The 27,774-nt window shown below is 46.3% G+C and overlaps 1 protein-coding gene across 2 annotated transcripts; it reads left to right on the top strand.

The window, feature by feature from the left end:
* med21 (mediator complex subunit 21) lies at positions 1–27,774 on the top strand. 2 transcript variants are annotated; one of them, XM_060839208.1, is made up of 5 exons: positions 27–110; positions 5,425–5,519; positions 5,862–5,976; positions 7,644–7,744; positions 26,431–27,774. In XM_060839208.1, the coding sequence occupies exons 2-5, from the start codon at positions 5,499–5,501 to the stop codon at positions 26,605–26,607; spliced, it is 414 nt and encodes a 137-aa protein (XP_060695191.1). In that variant the 5' UTR covers positions 27–110; positions 5,425–5,498; the 3' UTR covers positions 26,608–27,774. The 2 variants fall into 2 exon arrangements, with proteins under 2 accessions (XP_060695190.1, XP_060695191.1); XM_060839207.1 differs by lacking the exon at positions 5,425–5,519 and having other exon boundaries at positions 1–110.

The following is a 27,774-nucleotide window of genomic DNA, read 5'->3' as shown; positions in this document are numbered from 1 at the left end:
CGATTGGCCGGGAGTTGGTCGGGACCCTCTTCCAATGGCGGAGCGGCTTGTTAGGTGTCGGTTGGAAGATGGCGGACCGGCTCACGCAGCTGCAGGACGCTGTGAACTCGGTGAGGGCGAGTGGCTGGAGCCTGACTCCATCCCGGGGTTTGCAGTCGGCCCGCTCCCCCCACCTCCCCCCCCCCTCCCCCCCCCCCTCCCCCCCCCCCCCCCTCCCCCTCCCCCCCTCCCCCCCCTCCCCCCCCCCCCCCCCCCCCCCCCCCCCCCCCCCTCCCCTCCCCTCCCCTCCCCCCCCCCCCCCCCCCCCCCCCCCCCCCCCCTCCCCTCCCCTCCCCTCCCCCCCCCCTTTCCCCCTCCCCCTTCCCCCTCCCCCTCCCCCTTCCCCCTCCCCCTTTCCCCCCTCCCCTCCCCCCTCCCCCCTTTCCCCCCTCCCCTCCCCCCTCCCCCCTTTCCCCCCTCCCCCTTTCCCCCCTCCCCCTCCCCCTTTCCCCCCCCCCCCCTCCCCTCCCCCCTCCCCCCTTTCCCCCCTCCCCTCCCCCCTCCCCCCTTTCCCCCCTCCCCCCTTTCCCCCCTCCCCCTTTCCCCCCTCCCCCTCCCCCTTTCCCCCCTCCCCCCTCCCCCTTTCCCCCCTCCCCCCTCCCCCTTTCCCCCCTCCCCCTTTCCCCCCTTTCCCCCCTCCCCCTTTCCCCCCTCCCCCTTTCCCCCCTTCCCCCTCCCCCTTTCCCCCTCCCCCTCCTCCTTTCCCCCTCCCGCTCCACTCCCAGGGTGACTCACCAGTGTGCCCCGAGAGCAGCCCCTTCCTGTCGGGGTGTAGATGGCCCGGGGGGGGGCGGGGATAATTTCAGACAAAATCAAATATACAGCACTGACCCTGCGACAGTGCGGCACTCCCTCAACACTGACCCTCTGACAGTGCAGCACTCCCTCAGTACTGACCCTGCGACAGTGCGGCAACTCCCTCAACACTGACCCTCTGACAGTGCGGCACTCCCTCAACACTGACCCTCTGACAGTGCAGCACTCCCTCAACACTGACCCTGCGACAGTGCGGCAACTCCCTCAACACTGACCCTCTGACAGTGCAGCACTCCCTCAGTACTGACCCTGCGACAGTGCGGCAACTCCCTCAACACTGACCCTCTGACAGTGCAGCACTCCCTCAGTACTGACCCTGCGACAGTGCGGCAACTCCCTCAACACTGACCCTCTGACAGTGCAGCACTCCCTCAGTACTGACCCTGCGACAGTGCGGCAACTCCCTCAACACTGACCCTCTGACAGTGCAGCACTCCCTCAGTACTGACCCTGCGACAGTGCGGCAACTCCCTCAACACTGACCCTCTGACAGTGCAGCACTCCCTCAGTACTGACCCTGCGACAGTGCGGCAACTCCCTCAACACTGACCCTCTGACAGTGCAGCACTCCCTCAACACTGACCCTGCGACAGTGCGGCAACTCCCTCAACACTGACCCTCTGACAGTGCAGCACTCCCTCAGTACTGACCCTGCGACAGTGCGGCAACTCCCTCAGCACTGACCCTGCGACAGTGCGGCAACTCCCTCAACACTGACCCTGCGACAGTGCGGCACTCCCTCAACACTGACCCTCTGACAGTGCAGCACTCCCTCAGTACTGACCCTCCGACAGTGTGGCCCTCCGTCAACACTGACCCTCCGACAGTGCGGCACTCCCTCAGCACTGACCCTCCGACAGTGTGGCCCTCCATCAACACTGACCCTCCGACAGTGCGGCACTCCCTCAGCACTGACCCTCCGACAGTGTGGCCCTCCGTCAACACTGACCCTGCGACAGTGCAGCACTCCCTCAGCACTGACCCTCCGACAGTGTGGCCCTCCGTCAACACTGACCCTGCGACAGTGCAGCACTCCCTCAGTACTGACCCTCCGACAGTGTGGCCCTCCGTCAACACTGACCCTGTGACAGTGCAGCACTCCCTCAGTACTGACCCTCCGACAGTGTGGCCCTCCGTCAACACTGACGGTCCGACAGTGCGGCACTCCCTCAGTACTGACCCTCCGACAGTGTGGCCCTCCCTCAGTACTGACCCTCCGACAGTGTGGCCCTCCGTCAACACTGACCCTGCGACAGTGCAGCACTCCCTCAGTACTGACCCTCCGACAGTGCGGCCCTCCCTCAGCACTGACCCTCCGACAGTGCGGCCCTCCCTCAGCACTGACCCTCCGACAGTGCGGCCCTCCCTCAGCACTGACCCTCCGACAGTGCGGCCCTCCCTCAGCACTGACCCTCCGACAGTGCGGCCCTCCCTCAGCACTGACCCTCCGACAGTGCGGCCCTCCCTCAGCACTGACCCTGCGACAGTGCGGCGCTCCCTCAGCACTGACCCTGCGACAGTGCGGCGCTCCCTCAGCACTGACCCTGCGACAGTGCGGCGCTCCCTCAGCACTGACCCTGCGACAGTGCGGCGCTCCCTCAGCACTGACCCTGCGACAGTGCGGCGCTCCCTCAGCACTGACCCTCCGACAGTGCGGCCCTCCCTCAGCACTGACCCTGCGACAGTGCGGCACTCCCTCAACACTGACCCTCTGACAGTGCAGCACTCCCTCAGTACTGACCCTCCGACAGTGTGGCTGTCCGTCAACACTGACCCTCCGACAGTGCGGCACTCCCTCAGCACTGACCCTGCGACAGTGCGGCAACTCCCTCAGCACTGACCCTGCGACAGTGCGGCACTCCCTCAACACTGACCCTCTGACAGTGCAGCACTCCCTCAGTACTGACCCTCCGACAGTGTGGTCCTCCGTCAACACTGACCCTCCGACAGTGTGGCCCTCCCTCAGCACTGACCCTCCGACAGTGCGGCCCTCCCTCAGCACTGACCCTCCGACAGTGCGGCCCTCCTTCAGCATTGACCCTGCGACAGTGCGGCCCTCCCTCAGCACTGACCCTGCGACAGTGCGGCGCTCCCTCAGCACTGACCCTCCGATAGTGCGGCCCTCCCTCAGCACTGACCCTCTGACAGTGCGGCCCTCCCTCAGCGCTGCCCCTGCGACAGTGCGGCGCTCCCTCGGCGCTGACCCTGCGACAGTGCGGCGCTGACCCTGCGACAGTGCGGCGCTCCCTCGGCGCTGACCCTGCGACAGTGCGGCGCTCCCTCGGCGCTGACCCTGCGACAGTGCGGCGCTCCCTCGGCGCTGACCCTGCGACAGTGCGGCGCTCCCTCGGCGCTGACCCTGCGACAGTGCGGCACTGGCCCTACTTCATTTGGACAGACTTGGTCAGGCACAGTGTCACACTATTTTCAACATGGGGAGATTTTGTGGAATAATTGAGGTCTTACTGAATATATTAATTATATTCTGAATTATATCATATTCTGAAATATGGTGAGATGTTTAAGGTGTGACTATCTAAGTTAAGGAACAAGGTAAAGATTTGCGAATGGTAAATTGAAATCATTCATTTTCTCAGGTATAATGAAAAACATATCTCAATGGTGTGCGTATGTAGAATTCTCAGTTGCAGAGAAATCTACATGTCCCAGTATATGCATCATACGAGAATATAGTATTGATATAGCAAAGCTAATCAGTAAAGCTAATAGAACTTTGTTTTTGTTATGAGGGATATTGAACATGAGAGTTTATGATTGTTTTTAAGGGCACTGACTGGACTGCATTTGAAGAACTATGCACATTACCAGTCACCTTATTTCTAGTAAGGTGGAACTGCATTGGAAACATTTTATAGGTTGTTCTCTGGGCTGATGCCTGGAATGGCAGGATTTTTTGAGGAAAGGTTCGAAACACTACGCTTGTACCTACTGGAGTTTAGATGAAAAAGAAGTGACTTGGTCAAACATTTAATCTTAACAGGGCAAATGTGGAGATGCTATTTCCCCTTCTGGGAGAATCTAGACTAAGGGTTACAGTTTAAAAATAAGGATCACCCATTCATCGAAGAGATTTGATTTTGTTTTCCTCAGGTGGAGCATGTCTGAACTTCTTTTCCTGAATGAGGTGAAATCAGAGTCCTTGAAAAGTTTTAAGGCGGGTGACATTAGATTCTTCATAAGCAAGGGGTGAAAGGCTGCTGGCTTAGAATCAAATTAGCCATCAGGTTAAATGGAGCATGCTTGAGGGGCAGAATGGTCTGCTCCTTCTCTGTAGTTAAGTGTAGTTTGGTCTCTTTCCAGTTAGCTCTGATATATGTTCAGGTGAACTATAATCGTGAGACAGAGCATTTAAACACTGTTTACTTAACAGTTTACTGTTTGGAATCTAGCTCAAATCTTCACACTCCCATATGCTCTGTTTCGTTTTTAAATTTATCTTCTTCCATACACCAATATGCCATCAACAAATAATCTGTGGAATTTGTGATGGACAGAAGGGTGGGACTGTCAAACTTGTTCATAATTTGCACTTTGTCTTGAACTATGCTTTATAATTTGCTAAGGACAGAAAGAACAGTCTTGAATGGGTTCTATCATTGAACTAACTCATTGTTGTACACAAACAAAACCTGTATATGCTGGATGACCATTCACCAGAACCATCAAAAGTTGAGAGATGTAAACATTTTTAATCAACTTCAGAGATAGGTTAAAAAGGAAGGAAGGGAGGTAGGAACAAATGTTAGTGATAGGCTGAAAACAGGACTGATTCAGTGACAGAGAGATACTTATGCAAGTGTTTACTTTTTTTCAAAAGTTAGAGAACTAACCCCACTGTCACCATGTCAACATTTATTTAAATATAGACACTCCTTGACACTGATCCAGCTCTGAGTAAAATGGACGTCTGGCACTCCTGTTTTATTTATTTCTTTTAGAGTGAACAGGATGTCAGGCACTCCTGTTCTTTTTTTTGTACCCCCACACTATTGCCTAACTGTGGTAATGCTTATTTTTACCCCAGCACCCATGTTGTGTGTGATACAAGGGTTTTCATGGGAGGACTGAACTACATGATTGGTTGAGTGGATGTGGTGCCACTCAGTTGGGCTGTTTTGTCCCTGATGGTGTCACGCTGCTTGAGTATTATAGGAGAGCATTCATCCACGCACTTGGGGAGTATTCCATCACACTCCTGACTTGTGCCTCGTAGATGGTGGACTGGCTTTGGGAGTCTGGGGGGGGGGGGGGGGGGGAGTTATTCGTCGCAGTATTCCTACTCTCTGGCCTGCTTTTTAGCCAATGTGTTTATGTGGTGAGAGCAATTCCGTTTCTGATCAATGGTAATGTCCAGGATGTTGATAGTGGGGAATTCAGTGATATTAACGCTGTTGAATGTCAGGGGGTGGTGGTTAGGTTGCCTCTTTTTGCCTTCCGTGACGGAAATGTTAACTTGCTACTTGTTGGACCAAGCTGGATATTGTCCAGATTTTGTTGCATTTGAATGTGACTATTTTGCAATGTAAACTGTCACAAAATACATTACAGAAATTCACCAGAGATCCTTCGCACCCTCCAAACCCACACCTACTTCCAGCTAGAAGGATAGTGACAGCAGATGCATGGGAGTACCACCATCACCTGTAAGTTGCCAGCCACACTACCCACCAACTGACTTGGAAATATCTCGTCGTTTCTTCTTTGTCACTTGGTTGAAATTGGAGAACTCCCTCCCTAATGGCACTGTGGGTTTACCCCCAGCATGTGAACTGAAGATGGTTCATGAACATGGCTAACCATCACCTTCTCAAGGGGCAGTTTGGGTCAGGCAGTAAATGCAGACTGGCCAGTGATGCCCAAGTCCCATGACTGAATTAAGTAAAAACTCCATTCACACATCTTGTTCCTTGACCGTAAATAACATTACCCAACAAAAATAAATAGTCGTGTTGCTTGAAATTGACCTTCTTTTCTTTTCTCTCTAGTTAGCAGACCAGTTCTGTAATGCCATTGGTGTCTTACAGCAGTGTGCTCCACCTGCATCATTTACAAATATCCAGACTGCCATAAACAAAGATCAACCATCCAACCCAACTGAAGGTTAGTTCTTAAAATTAATTGTTTGATGGGAGGTGGTGTCACAGGAAGCACCAATATATGTTGCCTATCTCTAATTGCCTTGGAATTGAGTGGCTTGCCTGACCACTTTGGAGAATAGTTAATAGTTGTTTAACATACTGTGGGTTTGGAGTTGCCTATAGGCCTGCCAGCATAGCAGTTTTATTCATATTAAATAGGTTTTTACAATAATTGATAGATTGCTGAGACTTTTTATTCCAATTTTATTTAATTGAGTTGTAATTCCACCAGCTGCCTTAGTGGGATTTGAGGCAGTCCCCCTGTAACTGTAGCCTGGACCTCTGGATTACTGGTTGAACTACATGACAGCTATGCCACTATTTCCCTGAATGTTTTTGGATGTCTTTACTTTTCCAAAATAAGTTATTGCAATTGTCTGTGAATCCAGTGTTTCTGATCCCCTGGACTTAAAGTCCAGTTTCCCTGGTGATAGCAACCTAAATTGCTTCACCACTTGTCCTAATGTCACCTTAATGACTCACTGAAATTTAATTTGATTATGCTTATGTTCAATGCCTTGATGTTTATGGTATGTAAATATGTTAAAACAAAAGGCATATTTTAATTATTTCACTTAAAAAGAGAGACTAACCATTTAAGGGCCTGTCAACTTTAATTTGGTGTAATTTCTATTGTAAAATTGTTGAGAGACTGCTAGGATGTGGGGGCTGCAGGGAGGAAGTGAACATTGTGATGTTGCAATCATTATCAATAAAGTATGAGTTGCAAGTTTTACACTTCACCTTGGCCTGGAATCAGGTTATATTTGGAGGAAGCTTTACGATGTAGAAAGCTATAAAAATGCACAATGCCTCTGGAGCACCACCTTTTTGGAGCTGAGAGCTGTCTTCCTTTGACCTTGATGTTCCATTTAAAACTCAGGTTGCCAGTTTTTGTTTTTGCACATCCACCCTAACTCTTGTGTTACTCCAGGATGTTCCTTATCCTTCCAAGTACCTGAAATGTTCACTCCTTTTATAAAACAAATTAGATTGCAGAATCATCTCAATGTAGATGCTGAAGTGCATTAATGCCAACCCCATTTGGAAGACACATCTGCCTGAGTGGCTAAAAGTTGCAGTGCCAGGTCAGGAAGATTGTCTCATGAAAAAACATTGTATCAGGTCCATCTCTCTTAGTGGAACATAGGAGACTACAAGTTAGTCAGTAATCAGAAAGTACAGATTTATGATGATTGCCCAAAGAAAAGAGGGAAGTTTTTTTAATTGTAATTTGGAATGCATTGCCTGAAATGGGCTGGGTACATTAATGAAGGGAAAACATTTGCTTGTGGGCAATATGCAGGGCTGTTCAATACAATGAATAATTCTTTTAAAGCACCAACACAGACACAGTGGGCCAAATGGCCTCCTCTGCTTTATGATTTTACATTATAGTTATAACTAGCAAGTAGTCAAGTGATTACAAAATCGTTTGGAATTTTTAAAAATTAGTTCACTTGTGAGACATGGGCTTTGCTGTCTGAGTTAAATTATTACCCAATGGTATAATAGAGCCGTTTGTAAATGCAAATCTTTCCCTACCACCATCTCTCTTCATTGGGTCATTCCTGAAAGGCTATTATCTGAAATTTCTTTTTCTCTCCTGGCCCTACATTTTCCCTCCAGAATATGCCCAGCTTTTTGCTGCACTGATTGCACGGACTGCGAAAGATATTGATGTATTAGTCGACTCGCTACCAAGTGAAGAATCAACAGCAGCATTGCAGGTAATGTGATTCCACCTGATGATATTCCTGAACAAATCCAATCCCAGACAGAAATTTAACTTTTTACTTATTTTGGTTTTAACAAAATCTAAGATTTTGCCAGAAAATAAGCATGCAATACTGAAAATTTTGTTTTAATGACACAAGGAATAAGATATAATGATCCAAACTGTTAACTTGTATGAGTTCAAAAGTTTAAAATGCACAGTGATAATATAATCCTATTAGTCTCAAAACACTTCTTTTCAGCAAATGAAATAAAACAATTTTATCCCCCAAAAACTATACCTGATACCGTTCCCAAAACACTCATACAGGCATGCCAATGTGAATGTTATCTTGCACACTATGGGCAATTTACCATGACCAATCTACCTAAGCTGTGCATCTTTGGACTGTGGGAGGAAACCAGAGCACCCAGAGGAAAGTCACGCAGACAAGGGGAGAATGTGCAAACTCCACAGACGGTCACCTGAGAGTGGAATTGAACCTGAGTCCCTGGTGGTGTGATGCAGCAGTACGAACCATGGAATTGCGATGGCTTCTTCTGGAGACACTACACACCTGAGCTTTAATATTCCCCGCTGAAATTAACACTTCTGGGTTTTAGCGAGTTTTGAGAAGATTTGTAGCTCAGGTTGAGGTTCTGGATGTAGGTTTGCTTGCTGAGATGGAAGGTTTGTTTTCAGATGTTTCAGCATACGAGGTAACATCAGCGAGCGTCCGGATGGCCTGCTTTCTATTAGTGTTTAGGTTTCCTAGGGTTGGTGATGTCATTTTCTGTTCTTTCTCGGAAGGGATGGTAAATGGGAGCCAAGTCAATGTGATAGACTTCTGGTTTCAATGCCATGCTTTCTAGGAATTCTCATGCGTGTCTCTGTTTGGCTTGTCCTCTGAAGGGTGTGATGTCCCAGTCACAGTGGTGTTCTTCCTCATCTGTATGTAAGGATACGAGTGAGAGTGAGTCATGTCTTTTTGTGGCTAGTTGATGACTTTAGTTTTGTTTGTTGTCTGTATACCGCTGAAGCCAAACGCCAGCTCGCGGACGCCTCCTCTTATCGCCCCCTTGACCACGACCCCACCTCCCACCACCAAACCATCATCTCCCAGACCATCCAGGACCTCATCACCTCAGGGGATCTCCCATCCACCGCCTCCAACCTCATAGTCCCACAACCTCGCACCGCCCGTTTCTACCTCCTGCCCAAAATCCACAAACCTGCCTGCCCCGGCCGACCCATTGTCTCAGCCTGCTCCTGCCCCACCGAACTCATCTCCCAATACCTCGACACGGTCCTGTCCCCTTTAGTCCAAGAACTCCCCATCTACGTTCGGGACACCACCCACGCCCTCCACCTCCTCCAGGATTTTCGCTTCCCCGGTCCCCAACGCCTTATTTTCACTATGGACATCCAGTCCCTGTACACCTCCATCCCCCATCATGAAGGACTCAAAGCCCTCCGCTTCTTCCTTTCCCGCCGCACCAACCAGTACCCTTCCACTGACACCCTCCTTCGACTGACTGAACTGGTCCTCACCCTGAATAACTTCTCTTTTCAATCCTCCCACTTCCTCCAAACTAAAGGAGTTGCCATGGGCACCCGCATGGGCCCCAGCTATGCCTGCCTCTTCGTAGGATATGTGGAACAGTCCATCTTCCGCAGCTACACTGGCACCACCCCCCACCTTTTCCTCCGCTACATCGATGACTGTATCGGCGCTGCCTCGTGCTCCCACGAGGAGGTTGAACAGTTCATCAACTTTACTAACACCTTCCATCCCGACCTGAAATTCACCTGGACTGTCTCAGACTCCTCCCTCCCCTTTCTAGACCTTTCCATCTCTATCTCGGGCGACCGACTCAACACAGACATCTATTATAAACCGACTGACTCCCACAGCTACCTGGACTACACCTCCTCCCACCCTGCCCCCTGTAAAAACGCCATCCCATATTCCCAATTCCTTCGTCTCCGCCGCATCTGCTCCCAGGAGGACCAGTTCCAACACCGCACAGCCCAGATGGCCTCCTTCTTCAAGGACCGCAGATTCCCCCCAGACGTGATCGACGATGCCCTCCATCGCATCTCCTCCACTTCCCGCTCCTCCGCCCTTGAGCCCCGCTCCTCCAACCGCCACCAAGACAGAACCCCACTGGTTCTCACCTACCACCCCACCAACCTCCGCATACAACGTATCATCCGCCGCCATTTCCGCCACCTCCAAACGGACCCCACCACCAAGGATATATTTCCCTCCCCTCCCCATCAGCGTTCCGCAAGGACCACTCCCTTCGTGACTCCCTCGTCAGATCCACACCCCCCACCAACCCAACCTCCACCCCCGGCACCTTCCCCTGCAACCGCAGGAAATGTAAAACTTGCGCCCACACCTCCACACTCACTTCCCTCCAAGGCCCCAAGGGATCCTTCCATATCCGCCACAAGTTCACCTGTACCTCCACACACATCACCTATTGCATCCGCTGCACCCGATGTGGCCTCCTCTATATTGGGGAGACAGGCCGCTTACTTGCGGAACGCTTCAGAGAACACCTCCGGGCTGCCCGGACCAACCAACCCAATCACCCCGTGGCTCAACCCTTTAACTCTCCCTCCCACTCCACCGAGGACATGCAGGTCCTTGGACTCCTCCACCGGCAGAACATAACAACGCGACGGCTGGAGGAGGAGCGCCTCATCTTCCGCCTGGGAACCCTCCAACCACAAGATATGAATTCAGATTTCTCCAGTTTCCTAATTTCCCCTCCCCCCACCTTGTCTCAGTCGGTTCCCTCAACTCAGCACCGCCCTCCTAACCTGCAATCCTCTTCCTGACCTCTCCGCCCCCACCCCACTCCGGCCTATCACCCTCACCTTGACCTCCTTCCACCTATCCCACCTCCATCGCCCCTCCCCCAAGTCCCTCCTCCCTACCTTTTATCTTAGCCTGCTTGGCACACTCTCCTCATTCCTGATGAAGGGCTTATGCTCGAAACGTCGAATTCTCTATTCCTGAGATGCTGCCTGGCCTGCTGTGCTTTGACCAGCAACACATTTGCAGCTGTGATCTCCAGCATCTGCAGACCTCACTTTTTACTACTGTATACAGAAGACACCCAGAAACCCTAGCCAGTCTTCCCTACATCAAAGACATATCGGAAATGACTGCCAGATTACTCAAACCTTTTGACATCATGGTAGCCCACAAACCCACCAACACTAAAACAGCAGCTAATGAATTTGAAAGACCCTATACAGACAACAAGCAAAACCTTTGTCATTTACAAAATACCTTGCAAGAACTGTAACAAACACTACATTGGGCAAATGTACAGAAAACGAGCTACCAGGATGCGTGAACATCAACTAGCCACAAAACGACATGATCCACATACAGATGAGGAAGAACACCACTTCACTTCAACTGGGACAACACATCTATCCTAGGACAAGCCAAACAAAGACATGCACGAGAATTCCTAGAAGTATGGCATTCCAACTGGAACTCTATCAACAAACAGATTGACTTGGCTCCCATTTACCACCCCAAGGAAAAAGAACAGAAAATGACATCACCAACCCAAAAAACTCAAACATACAAAGAGAAAGTGGGTTCCACCACCAATGGTTCATTCGGAAGCTCACTGAAGATGCTACCTAGTATGGTGACAATGTCTGAAAATGAACCTTCCAGCTCAGCGAGCAAACCTACATCCAGAACTTCTGGGTTTTTATCCCAATGTTTCTGCTGTAGACTAACATTAACTTCTCACTCTGTGGTAATCTATTTCATGAAGTTTATCTCTGGAACTCTGCTCTATACAGCCATGCTGTTGTAAGATCTGCCAAACCTTAAAAACATGAAGTCAAAAGTGAAACTAAAAGTCTCTCTTTATGGGTGTTTCCCTGAAGTTTAAAAAAACTCGGATTGCAAATTTTCTGATGAACCATTTTTGCTCCATTACTTACCATGCTAGGTCATCGCCTAAAATAAAGTCCGTTTGTGCACAAACAGCCCATTTGTTCCACAGCCAGGCTTCAAAAACAGTTCTCCCAGAATTCGCCATGGTTACAAAAATACTTACATAATTATGAGGGGCATGGATGGGATAAATAGACAAAGTCTTTTCCCTGGGGTTCGGGAGTCCAGAACTACAGGTTGGACCGATGGGTCTGTTTCCATGCTGTACATCTCTATGACTTCAAATTAATAATTAACTTCAGGCACACACTGAAAACAAATGCAAATTCATCAAATAACATTAGATGGTACTTAAATAAATCCCACTGCTTGCATCACATTAAGAGTGGTCTGTTACATTCTGCCAGTGAAAGCTAATGTAGGAACCTGTGCAGTGTTTGTAGACACAGTATATTTAGTAAATTCTAGCAGCAGGATGTAGGAAGAATTTCCGCTTGCCCATCTTGAATTGTATGTGCTGAAGAAGCTAATTGTTTACAATTTACAGCACAGCAAAAGGCCATTCTGCCTAACAGTTTCATGTGAGTCTCCTCTCAGCCTCTCTGCACCTTGACCTATCAGCACATTTTTCTATTCCTTCCTTAGTGCTCGTGCTGCTTCACCTTAAATGTGTCAGTATTGTTCAACCAAACCACAAACTGGGTACTCCAGTTTCTCTTGAATTGTCTATTGCCCTTATTCGTGGTTCTCGTAGTTGTGATCCTAAGTTTGTCTCTTTTCAAAGTCAAGTTCTAAATGAATGGTCATGGTAAACTACCTCTCATCCTCCTTTTGGACAGATTTGGCTGCACCAGCCTCCTCCACTACCTGCCTATCTGTTATCCAGCTCAGTGGATGTGCACTTTTTCAGTGCCACTCATCTCCATTGAATCATAGTGAGAGATGCACCTGTCAGCTCCTGCATTGTGATCCCAGTAGATGGCTGTATATAAGCAGTCAGCTTCTCAACTGCAACCTGACTTGATAGGTCATTATTTGGATTTTTGCTTTGATTACTGTGATCAGTCACTGAACATATTCACTCAACCTGCCAATATCCTTTAACAAATGAGCATAAACTTGTTAACAAAAGGGAGAAGGAGTATATATAAAATTCTATCATTGTATCTTGTAGAAATACTTAACCCCAGGAAGTGTCTTCACTTTTAGATTTCCTACTCCATTGACTTTCTGTACATTTACCAGCTGCCATTCTCCATTTCTATCAGACACACAAAGTACAGACATAACACACTGACTCTTTCCAGCTCTTCTCCTTGGACTGCAGAAGCAACTTAAGACACTTGAATTGAATTAGCTTTATTGTCGCATGTATTCAAATTCCACTTACAGTGCCATCTTGGGTATAAAGGTCCCTAGGTACAATCTTTAGTTACAGAATAAAGGAATGAAGAGAAGAGTTACATTACTGCTAAACACAGTTTAACCGTAGGTCAGAAACACAAGAAGCAAAGTTTTAAAAAGACCAACATCAGTCTCTCTTGAAGGGCTCTCCACAGTAGACCAATGCTGGGTGCCTCCATGATCTGCACTAAGCTGCCAACTGCTGACCCTGCTTTGGATTTATTTTCTTATTTTCAGCTCTGATAGCTTGGAGACTTCTACAAATCATAATGCTATCAATCTGGTGGTGTGCCTTCCTCTGAATTTAACCTGCTAATGGCACCTAACCATCTGTTTCTTGTGATCATAAAAGTTAAGCTTGTATGCATTCAGCGTTTAACTTCCCATGCAGCTGACTCAGTCATTTAATTGAAGTCAAAAGCTTTCTTGGAAGGTCTGTCTTTTGTTCACTGTTCCTGGTTACTTTCTGGCTCTTTGTTTGTAAAACATCATCTATACAGAACTGGGAATCCACGTTCCATATAAGTAATATATATTAAACTTCATTGTGACTGTTGCCTCTGGTGTCTCCAGTGACAGAGTATTGACACTGTTGATTGTTCTTCTGTCTGCTTCACCCCAGGGGTATCATTTGGAAACACATCTAGCCCAAATGTAACCAGCTGCTCTTAAGTCTTATCTCGCCACCTTTGCCTTGACCCTTCCATCATCTCTGATTTGACTCTGAAATTAATTGTTGCGAGGTGTGAAACCAAACTGCAGTCTCTGCCTCAATCCCCACTCCCCAGTCATTGTTTCCATTTCCTCTGACAGTTGTCTGAAACTGAGCTAGTCCTTTGTAACCTTTACGTTGAGTCTGATCCTGATCTGTCTGTCATCAAGGTTACCCACATCAATCTTTATCATATTGTTCAACACCAACCCGGTGTCAGCTCATCCGTTGTTTCACCTCACATCCCGATTATTTTATGGCTTTGCTGGTCTGTATCCCATCTGGCATGAACTTGTATTTATCCAAAACGTTGCAAGAACTCACCAATTTTTGGCTTCTTTGTCAGCACTTTCCAAGCCTGCAATCTGTGAAGGGCAGAGGCAGCAGATACATATGAGCACCACCTGCAAGTTCTCTTTTGAGCCCCACCCTGACATGGAAGTATATCACTGTTACTTCACTGTCACTGAGTCAGAATCCTGAAACCTTCCCCCTAACAGCCCAGTGGCTGACCCTTCACTGTATGAACTGCAGCAGTTCGCCATCTCTTTCATGTACCTCGGGCTGGGGAGCAAATGATAGACTAGCCAGTGATGTTCAGATCCACTGAAACAGTATAAACAACCTAATTCTTATTGGTGAAAGTGAGGACTGCAGACGCTGGAGATTAGAGTCGAGGGTGGGGTGCTGGAGTAACGCAGCAGGTCAGGTAGTATCCGAGGAGTAGGCAAATTGATGATTCAGGTAAAAGCCCTTCATCGGGAATGGTGATGTTGATTTTCCTGCTCAAATGCTGCCTGATCTGCTGAGCTTTTCCAGCACCACACCAATCTAATTCTTCTGTGTCCAAGTGGATGCAGTTAAACAAGCAGTTGTATCTGGGCCACTGCTTGCTTCACGTGAGCATCTTTCAGATTTGTTTTCCTCAGCAACTTGTGATGATTGCACTAGTAAAGAGTGATGCACGGTTTGATTTCAGTTGTTGCATAATTATCTTGCTCGAAAGACAAATATGATAATTTTAATGCATACAGATGTTTTGTAGCGGTTACAGTAAATTCTTAAGATGCCATATCTGAAACAAGCTTTAATTTATTTCCAGGGTATGTTCATTGTGAAAATTCCAGGTAGCAATAGGTTAATCATAATAAAAGTCAAACAAAATACAACAGTTGAGAGGATAACTGAGTAGCAAGTGTCAAATGTAAGATCAGTAATACGCGTTTCCTTTTGTCCTGGCTGTTAAAAAAAAAAATCAGTTGAAATAGTGCATCCTGTTTCATAACAAATTGCCTCTGTGGTTAAAACATACGATGCAATGTGTGCTTGTGTTGAGAAACAGAATTAACACTTAGCTAATGGGAGAAAGATACTTTCTCACTTGTATGTTCAAGGTATGCATCTACAGTGTGTGCGCTGTCCTGTCCCTCGTTTATTGACTACTTTGGAGAGGTCCTGTTCTGTTCTTTGTTTTATATTATGTTCTTTTCCTGTTAGGTCAGAAGTGAGCATTGCACTGTTGTTGCCTGTGCCAATGCTGAGCTGAGCCTGCTACCACAAACTGTGCAAGCAGCCTGGTGTCTGTTGCCTTTCTGGGTTTATGCACTTGCTTAGCCTGATGGAAATGCCCAGCAGCTATCTGTGGAGAGCAGGATGACAGCCTGACCCTTAGTTAAAGTTCAGAACAATTTAAAAAGAGGAAAGTGAGACCTGATATTCCTCTAACCGAACGTTAGCAAGTGAAGATTCTACTAAGTAAGAATGTTCAGAATAAATTAATTGCAGCCATGGGGAACTGCAATTTTAAAATAACCAAAGCGAGCATCTCTCCGCTGGCACACCTCGCTGAAGTGAAAGTGTTGTTGAGTGCTTGAGAGTTGCATGTTAATCAACTGCAAAAGTTGATTTTCTTAGCCTCTGCTGTGAGGGTTATAGAATGTGGTTAGCATCACGTGAAAGCCAGTATGTAAATTCAGGGGATAATAGGGAATGCGGATGGATTGTAAGCCTTTATATCATAAGGAATTGCGTATAAAACGAGCAATGTCTTCCTAAAACTATAAGACCCTGGTCATGAACAGTTTTGCTTCCCTCGGGAGGTAGTCCAGAGAAGATTCTTTAGACTATATCCAGATACACAGGGATTCTCTTGTGATTTGAGTGAAGTTAAACCTGTACTTGATTAGTTTAAACAAGTGAGAGGAGACTGAAATAACTGCACACGTCAAATCACCCTTTATTAACACATGGAGAGTCCTTGACACTGGGCCAGCTCTGAGTGAGCAGAATATCTAACACTCCTGTTCTTATCTGGCAGCCAGGGCTCCCTGATTGGACCAGATTAAAAGCCCCAATCCAGGAACTCTCTCTGGTCCACCTGACTGACCTTGTTACAATAACTGCAGAGATCTTAATGAAACATACAAGATTCTGAGGAGACCTGACTGGCTAGATGCAGAAAGACTCATCTACAAGAGGAAATTGTCTATGACCAGCGGACATACTCTCAGAATAAGGGCTCACTCATCTTAGTCTGATGAGGCATTACTTCTCAGAGGGTAGTGAATCTATGGAATTCTTTACTGCAGAGGGTTGACTAATTAAAGAGTGTTCTAGGCCGAGATAGCTAGATTTTGAATCCGCAAAGGAATGAAGGGTGTTGGGGGAAAAAACAGGAAAGTGGAGTTGACAATTATCAGATCAGCCAGATCTCATTTAATAGCAAACAGACTTAAGGGACTAAATGGCCCTCTCCTGTCTCTTAAAGTCTTGTGTCTGGGTCAAACATGGAATTGATGCCAAGTGGCACATCTCCATTTCTCTGCAGTTGATGGTGTTGTGACAAATGACAGAGGGTCACATAGCCAGATGCACATGGTGTCATGCTTGAGGTTATTAAGTCAGAGTTCCCATGCATAACATCGCAACGACTTAAAGGATAGGTATAAGCATCAGGAAAGACTGTGGTTCCCTGACACACAAGTAGTAGACTGAGGCGTGATCTGATAGATGCCTTTACAATTATGGGAGAGTTCAATCAGTTAGAGGATAGATGATGTTCCATTTATAGGGGAGACCAAAACCAGCAATCTTAAATGTAAGTGGCCAGTAAACCGAAGAGAGAATTGAGAAGAAATTTCGTCACCCAGAGTGAGGTGTGAAGTCTCAGGCGATGGTTCCGGACAAATAGCAGCGAAGCTAGATATTCTGATATTTTGTCAGAATAAGTAGTTTTAATTGAGAGTCTGGTATGGACTGTGGGGTCTGGTTGAATCAAATGTTTGTTTAATTCTGTATCAAAATAATTTTTTTTAACCATTATCCCTTTTTTTTAATCTCGATGATTAAATACATGAATTTTCAAAAGATTTTGCCTGAAACTGTTCTCCTTTGTGCACAGATATCTAACTGAGTTTCTAGAATTTTCTTTCTTTTCCTCATCTCTGCAGTATTTTTGAGGTTTTTTTGTGCGCGCGTGGGTTGTAGTACCTAGGGCTGAAAAGATGCAGTATTTGTTTTTGAGGTTTTGTGGTTTCTCTCCCCTAAATGCCACTTGTGGTGATGAGTAGTTGCCTGTTACAGAAGTGTTTAGATCGTACCAGGCCTCAGTGTGATCTCCTGCTTCTTGTGGAGCTCAACACAGGATTCTCTGCATCAGGCAGGAACTTGTGGCTGTCGACACAAGCTTTGTCTTGGTACATCACCAAGTGGCCAGTTCAGGAACTGCAGCTACCAACGGCAAATTCCTTCTCATAGAGTCATAGAGATGTACAGCGTAGAAAGAGACCCTTCGGTCCAACTCGTCCATGCTGGCCAGATATCCCAACCTAATCCAGTCCCATCTGTTTTTAAAGTTATTTAAGAGTCATGGAAATGTCAAGCATGGAAACAGACCGTTCGGCCCAACTTGTTCATGTCGATCAGATATCCTAAATTAATCTATTGCTATTTGCCAGCATTGGCCCATGTCCCTTTAAACCCTTCCTATTCCCATCCCATCCAGATGCCTTTGAAATGCTGTAATTGTACCAGCCTCCACCACTTCCTCTGGCAGCTCATTCGATATGTGTAGCACTCTCTGCATGAATAGGTTGCCCCTTAGGTCCCTTTTAAATCTTCCTCCTCTCACCCTAAACCTGTTTCCTCTCACTTTGGACTCCCCTACCCTGTGTGAAGTACTTTGGCGATTCGCCCTATCCATGCCCCTCATGATTTTACAAATCTCTATAAGGTCACCCCTCAGTCTCTGAGCTTCAGGGAAAACAGCCCCATCCTATTCAGCCTCTCCCTACAGTACCTCCAACCCTGGCAACAGCCTTGATGTCTTTTCTGAACCCCCTCAAGTTTAAGGGGTGGCACGGTAGCTCAGTGGTTAGCACTGCTGCCTCACAGCGGCAGGGACCCGGGTTCGATTCCAGTCTCTGGTGACTGTGCAAACTCCATGCAGACGTTCTCCCCGTGTTTCCTCCCACAATCTAGAGATGTGCAGGTTAGGTGAATTGGCCATGCTAAATTGCCCATAGAGTTAGATGCATTAGTTAGGGGGAAATGGGTCTGGATGAGTTACTCTCCGGAGGGTCGGTGTGGACTAGTTGGGCCGAAGGGCCTGTTTCCACACTGTAGGGAATCTAGTCTAATCTAAAACTCCTTTGTAAAGTCAATGCTTTGTCTCTTCAGTGAGCAGACATTAGCTTTTTTGTTTCACACTGTTACTCCAGTTAGATGTGGGGAAGCATATGGCTTACTGGTATTATTGCTGGGCTGTTAGAGGTAAATGTGGGGAATGGATCTGGGCGGGTTGCTGTTCGGAGGGTCGGTGTGGACTTGTTGGGCCTGTTTCCATACTGTAGGGAATCTAATATTAACAACAACTTTCCCATAACGGGGAGACCAGAATCGCGCACAGTATTCCAATATTGGCCTAACCAATGTCCTGTACTGCTGCAACATGACCTCCCAACTCCTATAATCCATGCTCTGACCAATAAAGGGAAGTGTACCAAATGCCACCTTCACTGCCTTGTCTACTTACGACTCCAATTTTCAAGGAACTATGAGCCTGCGACTTGTATGTTTGTAAAACTTTGCAATTGCAAAACACTTGACAGGCATTGTTTTATTTTGAAGTGCTGCCACATCACATGGGAGGTGGCAGCACTTAAGGTCTCTTAAGTAGATTAGATTAGTGTGAAAACGGGCCCTTCGGCCCAACAAGTCCACACCGACCCTCTGAACAGCAATGCATCCAGACCCATTCCCCCACATTTACCCCTTCACCTAACACTACGGGCACTTTAGCATGGCCAATTCACGTGACCTGCACATCTTTGGACTGTGGGAGGAAACCGGAGCACCCGGAAGAAACCCACGCAGACACTGGGAGAATGTGCAAACTCCACACAGACAGTTGCCTGAGGCGGGAATTGAACCCGGGTCTCTGGCGCTGTGAGGCAGCAGTGCTAACCACCGTGCCGCCCCTTACACGAAGTTTAACTCGCTGCAGGGTAAACTGCAACTCTCACAATGGCGGTGTTGGATTTGAACCCACGCCTCCTTATGCTGGAGCATAAATCCAGCGCCTTAGATCGCTTGGCCACACAACCACACAAAAAAAATGTGCAAACTCCACCCAGTTGCCCGAGGGTGGAATCGAACCCAGGTATCTGGCATTGTGAGCTAACAGCGCTAACCGTTGAGCCACCATATCTTCTAAGTAGCTGGGACAGTGACCAGAAAATACTGTTTGAGGTGTTAGCTTGGGTGTACCTAATGAACACTCAGCACTGGGGAAAGCTCTCTTCCTGAAAAGTGTTTTTTTAGATCTTTTGTGGCCACTTGAAAGAGCAGAAGCAATTTCTGAATATAGTTACTTTGCTGTAAAAACAAGTAGGTATAGTATTGGCGTTTTTGTACTCTGGTAGTTTGGACCTCAGTTTGACCCTGATTCACTTCCTTAATTCAATTTGATTTGATTTATTGTCACGTGCTGAAGGACAGTGAAAAGCTTTGTTTGCAAGCAGGACAGGCAGATCATAGAGTGAAAAATACTTGGACAGAGTAAGGCATAAAGGTTAAACTGCACAGGGCGGGCGTGAGACAAGAACAACATTAGCAAGGTCAGCATTATTTGAGGTTAGAGAGTCCATTTGTCAGCCTAATAACAGCAGGCAAGAAGCTGTTCCTGAACCTGCTGGTGCGTGTTCAAACTTCTGTACCTTGTGCCTGATGGAAGAGGATGTTGGAGATCATTAACGGGGTGGGAGGGGTTTTCGATGATGGCAGCCTTTCTGCAGCAGCAAGCCATGTCAGTGGAGTTCATGGATGGAAGGTTGGCTTCTGTGATGGTCTGAGCTGTGCACACCACCTTACAGTCCTGGCAGAGCAGTTGCCATACCTGCCTATTATGCACCCGGACAGTGTGCTTTCTATGATGTATCTGTAGAAGTTAGTGAGGATCCTGTGGACATGCCAAATTTCCTGAACCACCTGAGGAAGAAGAGGTGTTGTGCCTTGTTGACCATCACTCCGAGGAACCTGACACTGTCCACCCTCTCAACCTCCACTCCATTGATGTAGATGGGGGAATATTCTCCACCCCTCCCTGATGATCAGTTTTTTAGTATTGCCAGTATGGCGAGAGAGGTTGTTCTCATTGCACCACATCACTAAGCCCTCCATCTCTTTTCTGTATTTCTGACTCATTGTTGTTTGATATCATGGCTAAGATTAACCTTTATCCATTTTGCACTTAGTTTCGTGATCCAGCTACATTTTTTTTCCAGAGTTGTTCCATTTTCAATTTCTACGCTACTCTGAATCCCTGACTAACTGTTTGCTGTGATCCTGCCTTGATCTGTTAGCTGACAGCCTGTAACACTCACAGGGCACTTTCTCTTCTATGATGTCCTGCTCCACTCTCTAGGTTTGAGCACAATGTCCAGACTGACGTGCCCTGTGGTCATGGAAGATGCTATAGAAATGCAAGTCTTTATTTCCATCGTTCTTTTGCGTATGGATAAACCATCTTTCTAATATTTTTAAGTGATTTGATTTTTAAGAAGTATTTGTATATGTGGCAAGTGTTGTATTTTTATATTAAGCCACCTGTTAAGGTGATCAGGGTGAGGAAAGCCGACCCTGTTTTGTTTGTTAGCTTGAAAAGCCCTTTCATAGTATCTCAAGTATTTGCTCTTGTATTTGATGTTTCCACTTGCTCTATTCTTACAAAAACAAAAATCAAATTTACACAACCAGCTGTTTATTGGTTCTGATCTTTTTTTCAAAATTTGACCCAAATACTAACTCTGCTTTCCTCTACAGGTGCTGTCTGAGTTTTTTTTGTTACTTCAAAAATGCATAACTCCTTTGATTGGAAAATAGCACAGGCAGAATTTTGCACTTGACCCTGTGGGTGGATTTGCAGGCGGTGACGTCTGTGAAGTTCCAGGGTCTAAGGTGGTCATCCTGCCACTTTCCCACGTGGCCCTCTCCTCTGTCATTTTACTGAGATGGGAGACGTCTCTCCTCCCTCCCCAATGAGGAGCGTGACTGGGTAATTAATGGGATATCTCTGCTTCCCAGAGTGACAGCTCCATATCAACTGAGCTGGCCCTGATCTTGTGGCTTGGATAATAGTGCCAGCCTCCTGGCTGTGGCTACTGGATCTATTGGGATTTCAGAGCTGAGGCTTCTATCAGAACGGGGTCACTTGGAGTTAAAGGTGTCTGCAAGACTCCTGTGGTCAGCCAGGATGTATTCCCTGCTGACTCTTTGAGGTAGGAGATATCATCATCAAAGAATCCTGCCCTATGTGAGGAATGGAAAAGAGTGAAGTGGGAAGCTTGCAGGTATACTTAGTTTCCTTAGGACTATGATGCCCCTCCCTCGTTCATAAGTGCTTATGAACCAATAAGCACTTCATTGTGTAAGTTTGCTTTTTTTTTTACAGTTTACACAAGTAGGCTATTTGGGCCATCAGTTTTGCTATGCCATTGCGAGATCATAGCTAAGCTGATAATCCTCAACTCCAGTTTCTTGCCTTCTCCACATAACTCTGTTCCGTTACTGATTCAAAACTGTGTCTATCTCAGCCTTGGATTTACTTCATGATCCAGCCAGGACAGCCCTCTCCTGGTGCATCACTGCCCAAGAGGTGAAATTCTTCCTCTTAAATGTGTGACCCCTTGTTCTGAGATGATGCCCTCTGGTCAGAGACTCTCTCCCAAAGGGAAATAACCTCTCCATATCTGCCTTGTCAACTCGCCTAAGAATCTTGTATGTTTCAACAAGGTCACCTCTCATTCTTGTAAACTCAAATGACTACAGGTCCGACCTACTCAACTTCTCCCCATTAAGGCAGCTCCTCTGTACCTGGTACCAGCCTAGTGAACTTTCTCAGGACTGCCTCCAATGTATCTTTCCCCAGATAAGACCAAAACTGTCCTTGGTATTCCAGCTGTAGTCTCAGTAGTGCTTTTGTATAGTTTTAGTAAAACCATCCTAGTTATATATCAAAGGGACTGTGGATGGGTCATTCGTCCATTTACCTTCCCTGTTACCTGCTGAACTTAAATGCTAGCTTTCTGTGGTCTCAAAATAATTCATAGTCAAGGCTATATTTTAAAATAATATTTGCTACTCTGATGTATTTTCATCCCACCCGAGGTTGTCCGGAAAAGCACGTGTGAAAATCAAACTGAGACTCTTATTTTAAATTAATTTGTGGGATGTGGGCCCAGCATATGTTGCCTGTATGTAGTTGTCCCTTGAGAAGGTGGGGGTGAGCTGCCGCCTTGAACCATTGCAGTCCTTGTGCTGTAGGTAGACCCACGATGCCCTTTAAGGAGGGAATTCCAGGATTTGGATCCCGTAACAGTGAAGGAACGGTGATATATTTCCAAGTCAGGATGGTGAGTGGCTTGGAGGGGAACTTTCCAGCGGTAGTGTTCCCATGTATCTGCTGCCCTTGTCCTTCTAGATGGAAATGGTCATGAGTTTGAAAGTTGCTGTCTAAGGAACTTGGGTGAAATTGTGTGCATCTTGTAGATGGTATTGCTGCTGCCGAGTGTCACTGGGTGGAGTGAATGCTTGTGGATGTGGTGCCAATCAAGTGGGCTGCTTTTGTCCTGGATAGTGCCAGGCTTTTTGAGTGTTGCAGGTAAAGTCCTGACTTGAAGTTAGTAGTAACTGTTATGGACTTGAGGCTTTGCACTTCCTTGCCAGACCATTGGATGGCACTGTTCTATAAATCATCGATTCTCTTCCTGGATAAGGGGTTTTAAAAAGTAGTAAAGTTGCTGCATTATTTGTCAGGGTGCAACCAAAAGGGGAATCCAGTTGCAAGCAACAAGTTTATGATTAAATGTTGCAAGCAAAGGCTCAGACCTTTACTGGGAAAGGCTGAATATGCTGGGAACTGAGTTCTGAGGAACAGTCACTGGACTCGAGACATTAACTTGGATTTCTCTTCGCAGATGCTGTCAAACCTGCTGACCTTTTCCAGCAACTTCTGTTTTTTTTTCTGATTTACAGCATCCTCAGTTTTTCGGTTTTTATTGAATATGCTGGGCCTGCTTTTGCTTTATTTTTAAAGCTGAAGATTGAGGAATGGCATGTTATGGACCAATGGCACTATGAAAGGAACCGACATGGTAAAAATAAGCACATCTTTGTTTTTGGGGAGGAGACCCAATGCAGGAGTCCTCTGTCTGACAGTCATGACAGCCTTTTCTTTTTGGTTAATTTGTATAACCAAGGTCTTGTCCACTTATTCAGTAGATATTCAAAGATTCTGTGCCATTACTGAAGTGAAAAAGGGTGCACTGTAACCTGGCAGTCACCCTTTTCTAAAGAAGCAAGTGAAAGTGCTGTCCTCTGTCCTGGTGACCCTCTGTGTGGGTGGTGGAATTTAGCTGCTGTGAGTGGCTTCTCTGTTTGTTCAACAGACACTGTCTAATAGTAATTTATTCTGTTCACTGCTGACTGTAGTTTATTGGGGCAATCTGTGCTGCTACGTTTTCTTCACCAGTACACCTCACAATGCAATAACATTGAAGGCATCTGTTTCACATCATTATAGTGCCCTGGTGTTTGAAATAACTAAAGGTACCATCTAAATCCAGTGTTCTGAAGAAATTTGTGATCATCTTTCATTGGTTCATGAGATCTGAGTGTTGGTGGTTGGCCAGCATTTATTGCCTGTTCTGGTTTGCTTTTGAGGTAGTGATGGCTGTCCACCTGCTGTGGATTGATTCACAATGCCTGTAACGTAGGCAGTTCCAGGACTTGGACCTGGATGTGCCAATGAATAAATGGTGATATGTTTCCAAGTCTGGTAGGTGTGTGGCTTGGAGGGGAACTTGCAGGCGGTGATGCTTCTATGTATTTGCTGTCCTTGTCTTTCTAAATGGAAGTGGTCGTGGGTTTGGAAGGTGCTGTCTAAGAATCTTTGGTGAATTTCTGCAGTGCATTTCTGGAGTGTGAGGCTGCGGGGTGACCTTATAGAGGTTTGCAAAATTATGAGGGGGATAGATAGAGTAAATAGGGAAAGTCTTTTCCCTGGGGTCGGGGAGTCCAGAGCTAGAGGGTACAGATTTAGGGTGAGAGGGGAAAGATATAAAAGAGACCAACGGGGCAACTTTTTCACACAGAGGGTGGTACGTGTATGGAATGAGCTGCCAGAGGAAGTGGTGGAGGCTGGTACAATTGCAACACTTAAAAGGCATTTGGATGGGTATATCAATAAGGAAGGGTTTGGAGGGATATGGGCCGGAGGCTGGCAGGTGGAACTAGATTGGGTTGGGATATCTGGTCGGCATGGATCGGTTGGATCGAAGGGTCTGTTTCCATGCTGTACATCTCTATGACTTTACTATTGCTGGAATGTTGTCAGGCCCCATAGCCTTTGCAGTATCCAGAGTGTTCAGCTGTTTCTTGACATCACATGGAGTGATGGGAGATAGGGAGGGATAGAGCTGATTTGTAATTGCAGAGCCTTAGGTAAAGAAGGAAGATGCAAAGTGAAGGTGCATTCAAACATTCCTTTCAGATTTGCGATACACTGGAGGAAATGAAAGTGGAGACGATGAAATTGTGTGTTATGGCTTGTGAGAAGTCTGCATCAAACAATGAGACACCCGCCAGAGTGATTGAAGAGACCAGGGACAAGAGATTTGGTGCTTTCTGGCATGTGATGGTTGATGATGAGTTTGGCTTTGAAACCACTCACAAGATGAAGAACGTTCTCTCCATGTATTTTGGGGGCAGCATGGTAGTGCGTGTGTGGAAGTGCACATAACGTGAATGGATTGCGTGTGGAACAGAAATACTGATTCTCCCGTTCCCTCCTCCCATCCTAATTTGTCTTTGAATACAACTGCACAAAGGTCATTGAATCAATCCAATTGCTACAATGGGTCATCCTGTAATCAGACCACTTGCTGTTTGCAACGATGCACAACATTTTCAACTTACAACACGAGCAGAGACCAGAACTGAGTTATTAAATCTGTCTCCATGTTCAGCAATGAATGATGCTATCACTCAAACAGGATTTCCTACCTTTCTAATGGCATTGTAACATATGTCTGTCCCTTTAAAAGAAAACAGTTTTACTGTAGCTGAGTATAACCCTATCCCTGTCCTTAAATCAGGTTCATATAGTGAGTCTGCTGTCAATACTCATCATTACCAACCCTCCAGGATTAGCTTGATGTCTCTAGGACTAATAAGAAATACGTGAAAAATTGTGGCTTTTTAATTTTTTTTTCGATTTTGAGTGAAAGCCTGGGAGGATTTGAAAACCAAAATGAGTATTTTAAAATTGAAGTATTGCTGAGCTGGGTCCATACATAGACCAGAAACTGTCAAGAATCATAGGTGGACAACACTTGCTGAGTTAGGATGTGTATAATTTTGATACTCTGTGGTAGTGCAAATGCAAAATAAGAGGTCAGCAGGGAGGGCAAATTGAATATAAGGAAATCTCATGCAAGTTCTGTATAAGCTGGTTTAGATTGATAGAGGAGGATGACAAGTCAAGTAGTTATCAATGTTCTATAAATTTAAAGCTCTACTGCCATAAACAGATATGTAGCCCTCCTTGCTAAACAAAAACTAAGCAGTTAAGTATGAAAATCAAAATGGTGCAACTTCCACTGTTGCATAACGTCAGCTATTAAGCAATATACTTCAAGTGGCTGATGTTAAGAAAAAGTAATATGGTAAGATATTATGGTAAGGAACAAGGGCAGCTAGAACTTGCATTTATCTAGCACTGTTCACAATCTCTGGACGTCACCATTAAAGGCTTTTGAAGTGTCATTATTGTTGTAACATGAAAAAAGTTCCCTTAAAGAATTTGATTGGATATCTGTTGGTCACGACATTGCAAGAGCTCCCTTTCTCTTCAGTTTGTCCTGTGACATCTTTTTATTCCAGCTGATGGAGCTTTAGTTTGGTGTATTCCATCAATGACACCTATGTAACAGTGCAGCACACCGTTGGCACTGCTTTGTTTAATGGTCTAGCCCAGATTTATGTCTGTCCGCTCATAAGTATCATCTTGTTTCAAAGTGTTTGCATGGAATAAATAGTATACATGTTCCAGGTGCACTGGGATAACCAGGTTGTGTCTCCTAATGTCTAGGCTGCAAGTTTACGTCAGCTGGAAGAGGAGAACCATGAGGCTGCAGCACTACTGGAAGAAGTAGTTTGTCGGGGTGACCTGCTGTTGGAGAAGATACAGAGTGCGCTAGCGGACATTGCCCAGTCACAGCTTGGGACAAGAAGCAGTGGTCGCTCTCAGCCCATGCCTGAATCATAGCAGCTGGATGCAGCATCCTACTCAGACTGATGGTGTGATCTACACTTTGTGCAAAGATAATTGCAACATTTTTTCTTTTATAGGATGGCAGGTAGGGGAAATGAATACTGATAAAATTGCTAAGGCATCCGCACCAAGGTTTAAAATACATTTTTATTCCAGGATGCTCAAAAAAACCATTTTGGTTTTGAAAGTTAACCTAGAGATACAGTTCAAAGTCAGTAAGTGTATAGTGTGCCTTCCCCTTGTTCCCCCCATTTTGGTCACCACTGTGATTTTTCTTTAAAATTCAAGGGCGTGTGTTGGCCTTTCAGTGAGTTAAGCTGCCCCAATTATTCTGGGCTCGGGGTTCTGGTTGAACTTGGATGAACCCAGTAGTTTCACAGTGCGACGTACCAGATGGTTTATCTTCTTTTTAGTGACAAGGTGCTGTTCATTGAGTAACCTCTGTCCGTGAATTCTGAAACCGTATCTGGGAAACAAAATGCTAAATATCACGGAGACCACAGCTACCCTGAACTTTAAAACTGCCGTGTGATTCTGGGGAGAGGGCGCTCACTAACTCACTGTCCCAAGTTCTTTGTGTCTAATGGCCTTCCTGTCATTCTGGGTTGGTGAGGCAGAGAGTGGGTATATAAGACTAATGGTAACCCTAAGGACAATCTACCACTGAGGAGATGGAAGATAGAAAGCCCTGCATTCTGCATCCTCACTGAAAACTACTGCTCCTGGTGGGACGTGTCACTCAGTCAGGTTGAAGAAGACCCATGCATGACTAAAACTGGTGACCTGAGCCCGTCTCAGGCTGCTCCAACACTCCTGTTCCAGCAGGAGCCACATCTCACTCAGCTTCTGGCTGACTCCTCTGGTTGCATGCCTTGTATTTTGTTTAAAGTGAGCTTGTTGATTTAGTTCTGATTGGGGGATGCTGTTTTGCTGTAATTAGGTTGTGAATGTATATTGGATGGTAATGTGCAGCTGTTTGGACTGTTGCTTCCTTCACCTTCCCACACTGTTGGCTCATGGAAAATTAGTTCCTGTTGGGTTACATTACCCAGATGATGAAACTCCTATAATTCCGTGATCACACTGTTGGAAGCATTTGTGGCACATTGACATTTTGTTGAAAAGAATTCAAGTTAAATATTAAAGAAATTGTGCAATATG

Source organism: Hemiscyllium ocellatum, chromosome 19 (assembly GCF_020745735.1).
Source record: "Hemiscyllium ocellatum isolate sHemOce1 chromosome 19, sHemOce1.pat.X.cur, whole genome shotgun sequence".
Taxonomy (NCBI): domain Eukaryota; kingdom Metazoa; phylum Chordata; class Chondrichthyes; order Orectolobiformes; family Hemiscylliidae; genus Hemiscyllium; species Hemiscyllium ocellatum.
The sequence above is the reverse complement of the archived record's forward strand: the minus strand, read 5'-3'. Positions and strand labels throughout refer to the sequence as shown.

Coding starts and splice junctions, on each gene's coding strand:
- med21 (XM_060839207.1), top strand. CDS start 69: ATGGCGGACCGGCTCACGCAGCTGCAGGACGCTGTGAACTCG. Junction 5,977..7,643: donor ACCATCCAACCCAACTGAAG/GTTAGTTCTTAA, acceptor TTTTCCCTCCAG/AATATGCCCAGCTTTTTGCT. Junction 7,745..26,430: donor AATCAACAGCAGCATTGCAG/GTAATGTGATTC, acceptor CCTAATGTCTAG/GCTGCAAGTTTACGTCAGCT.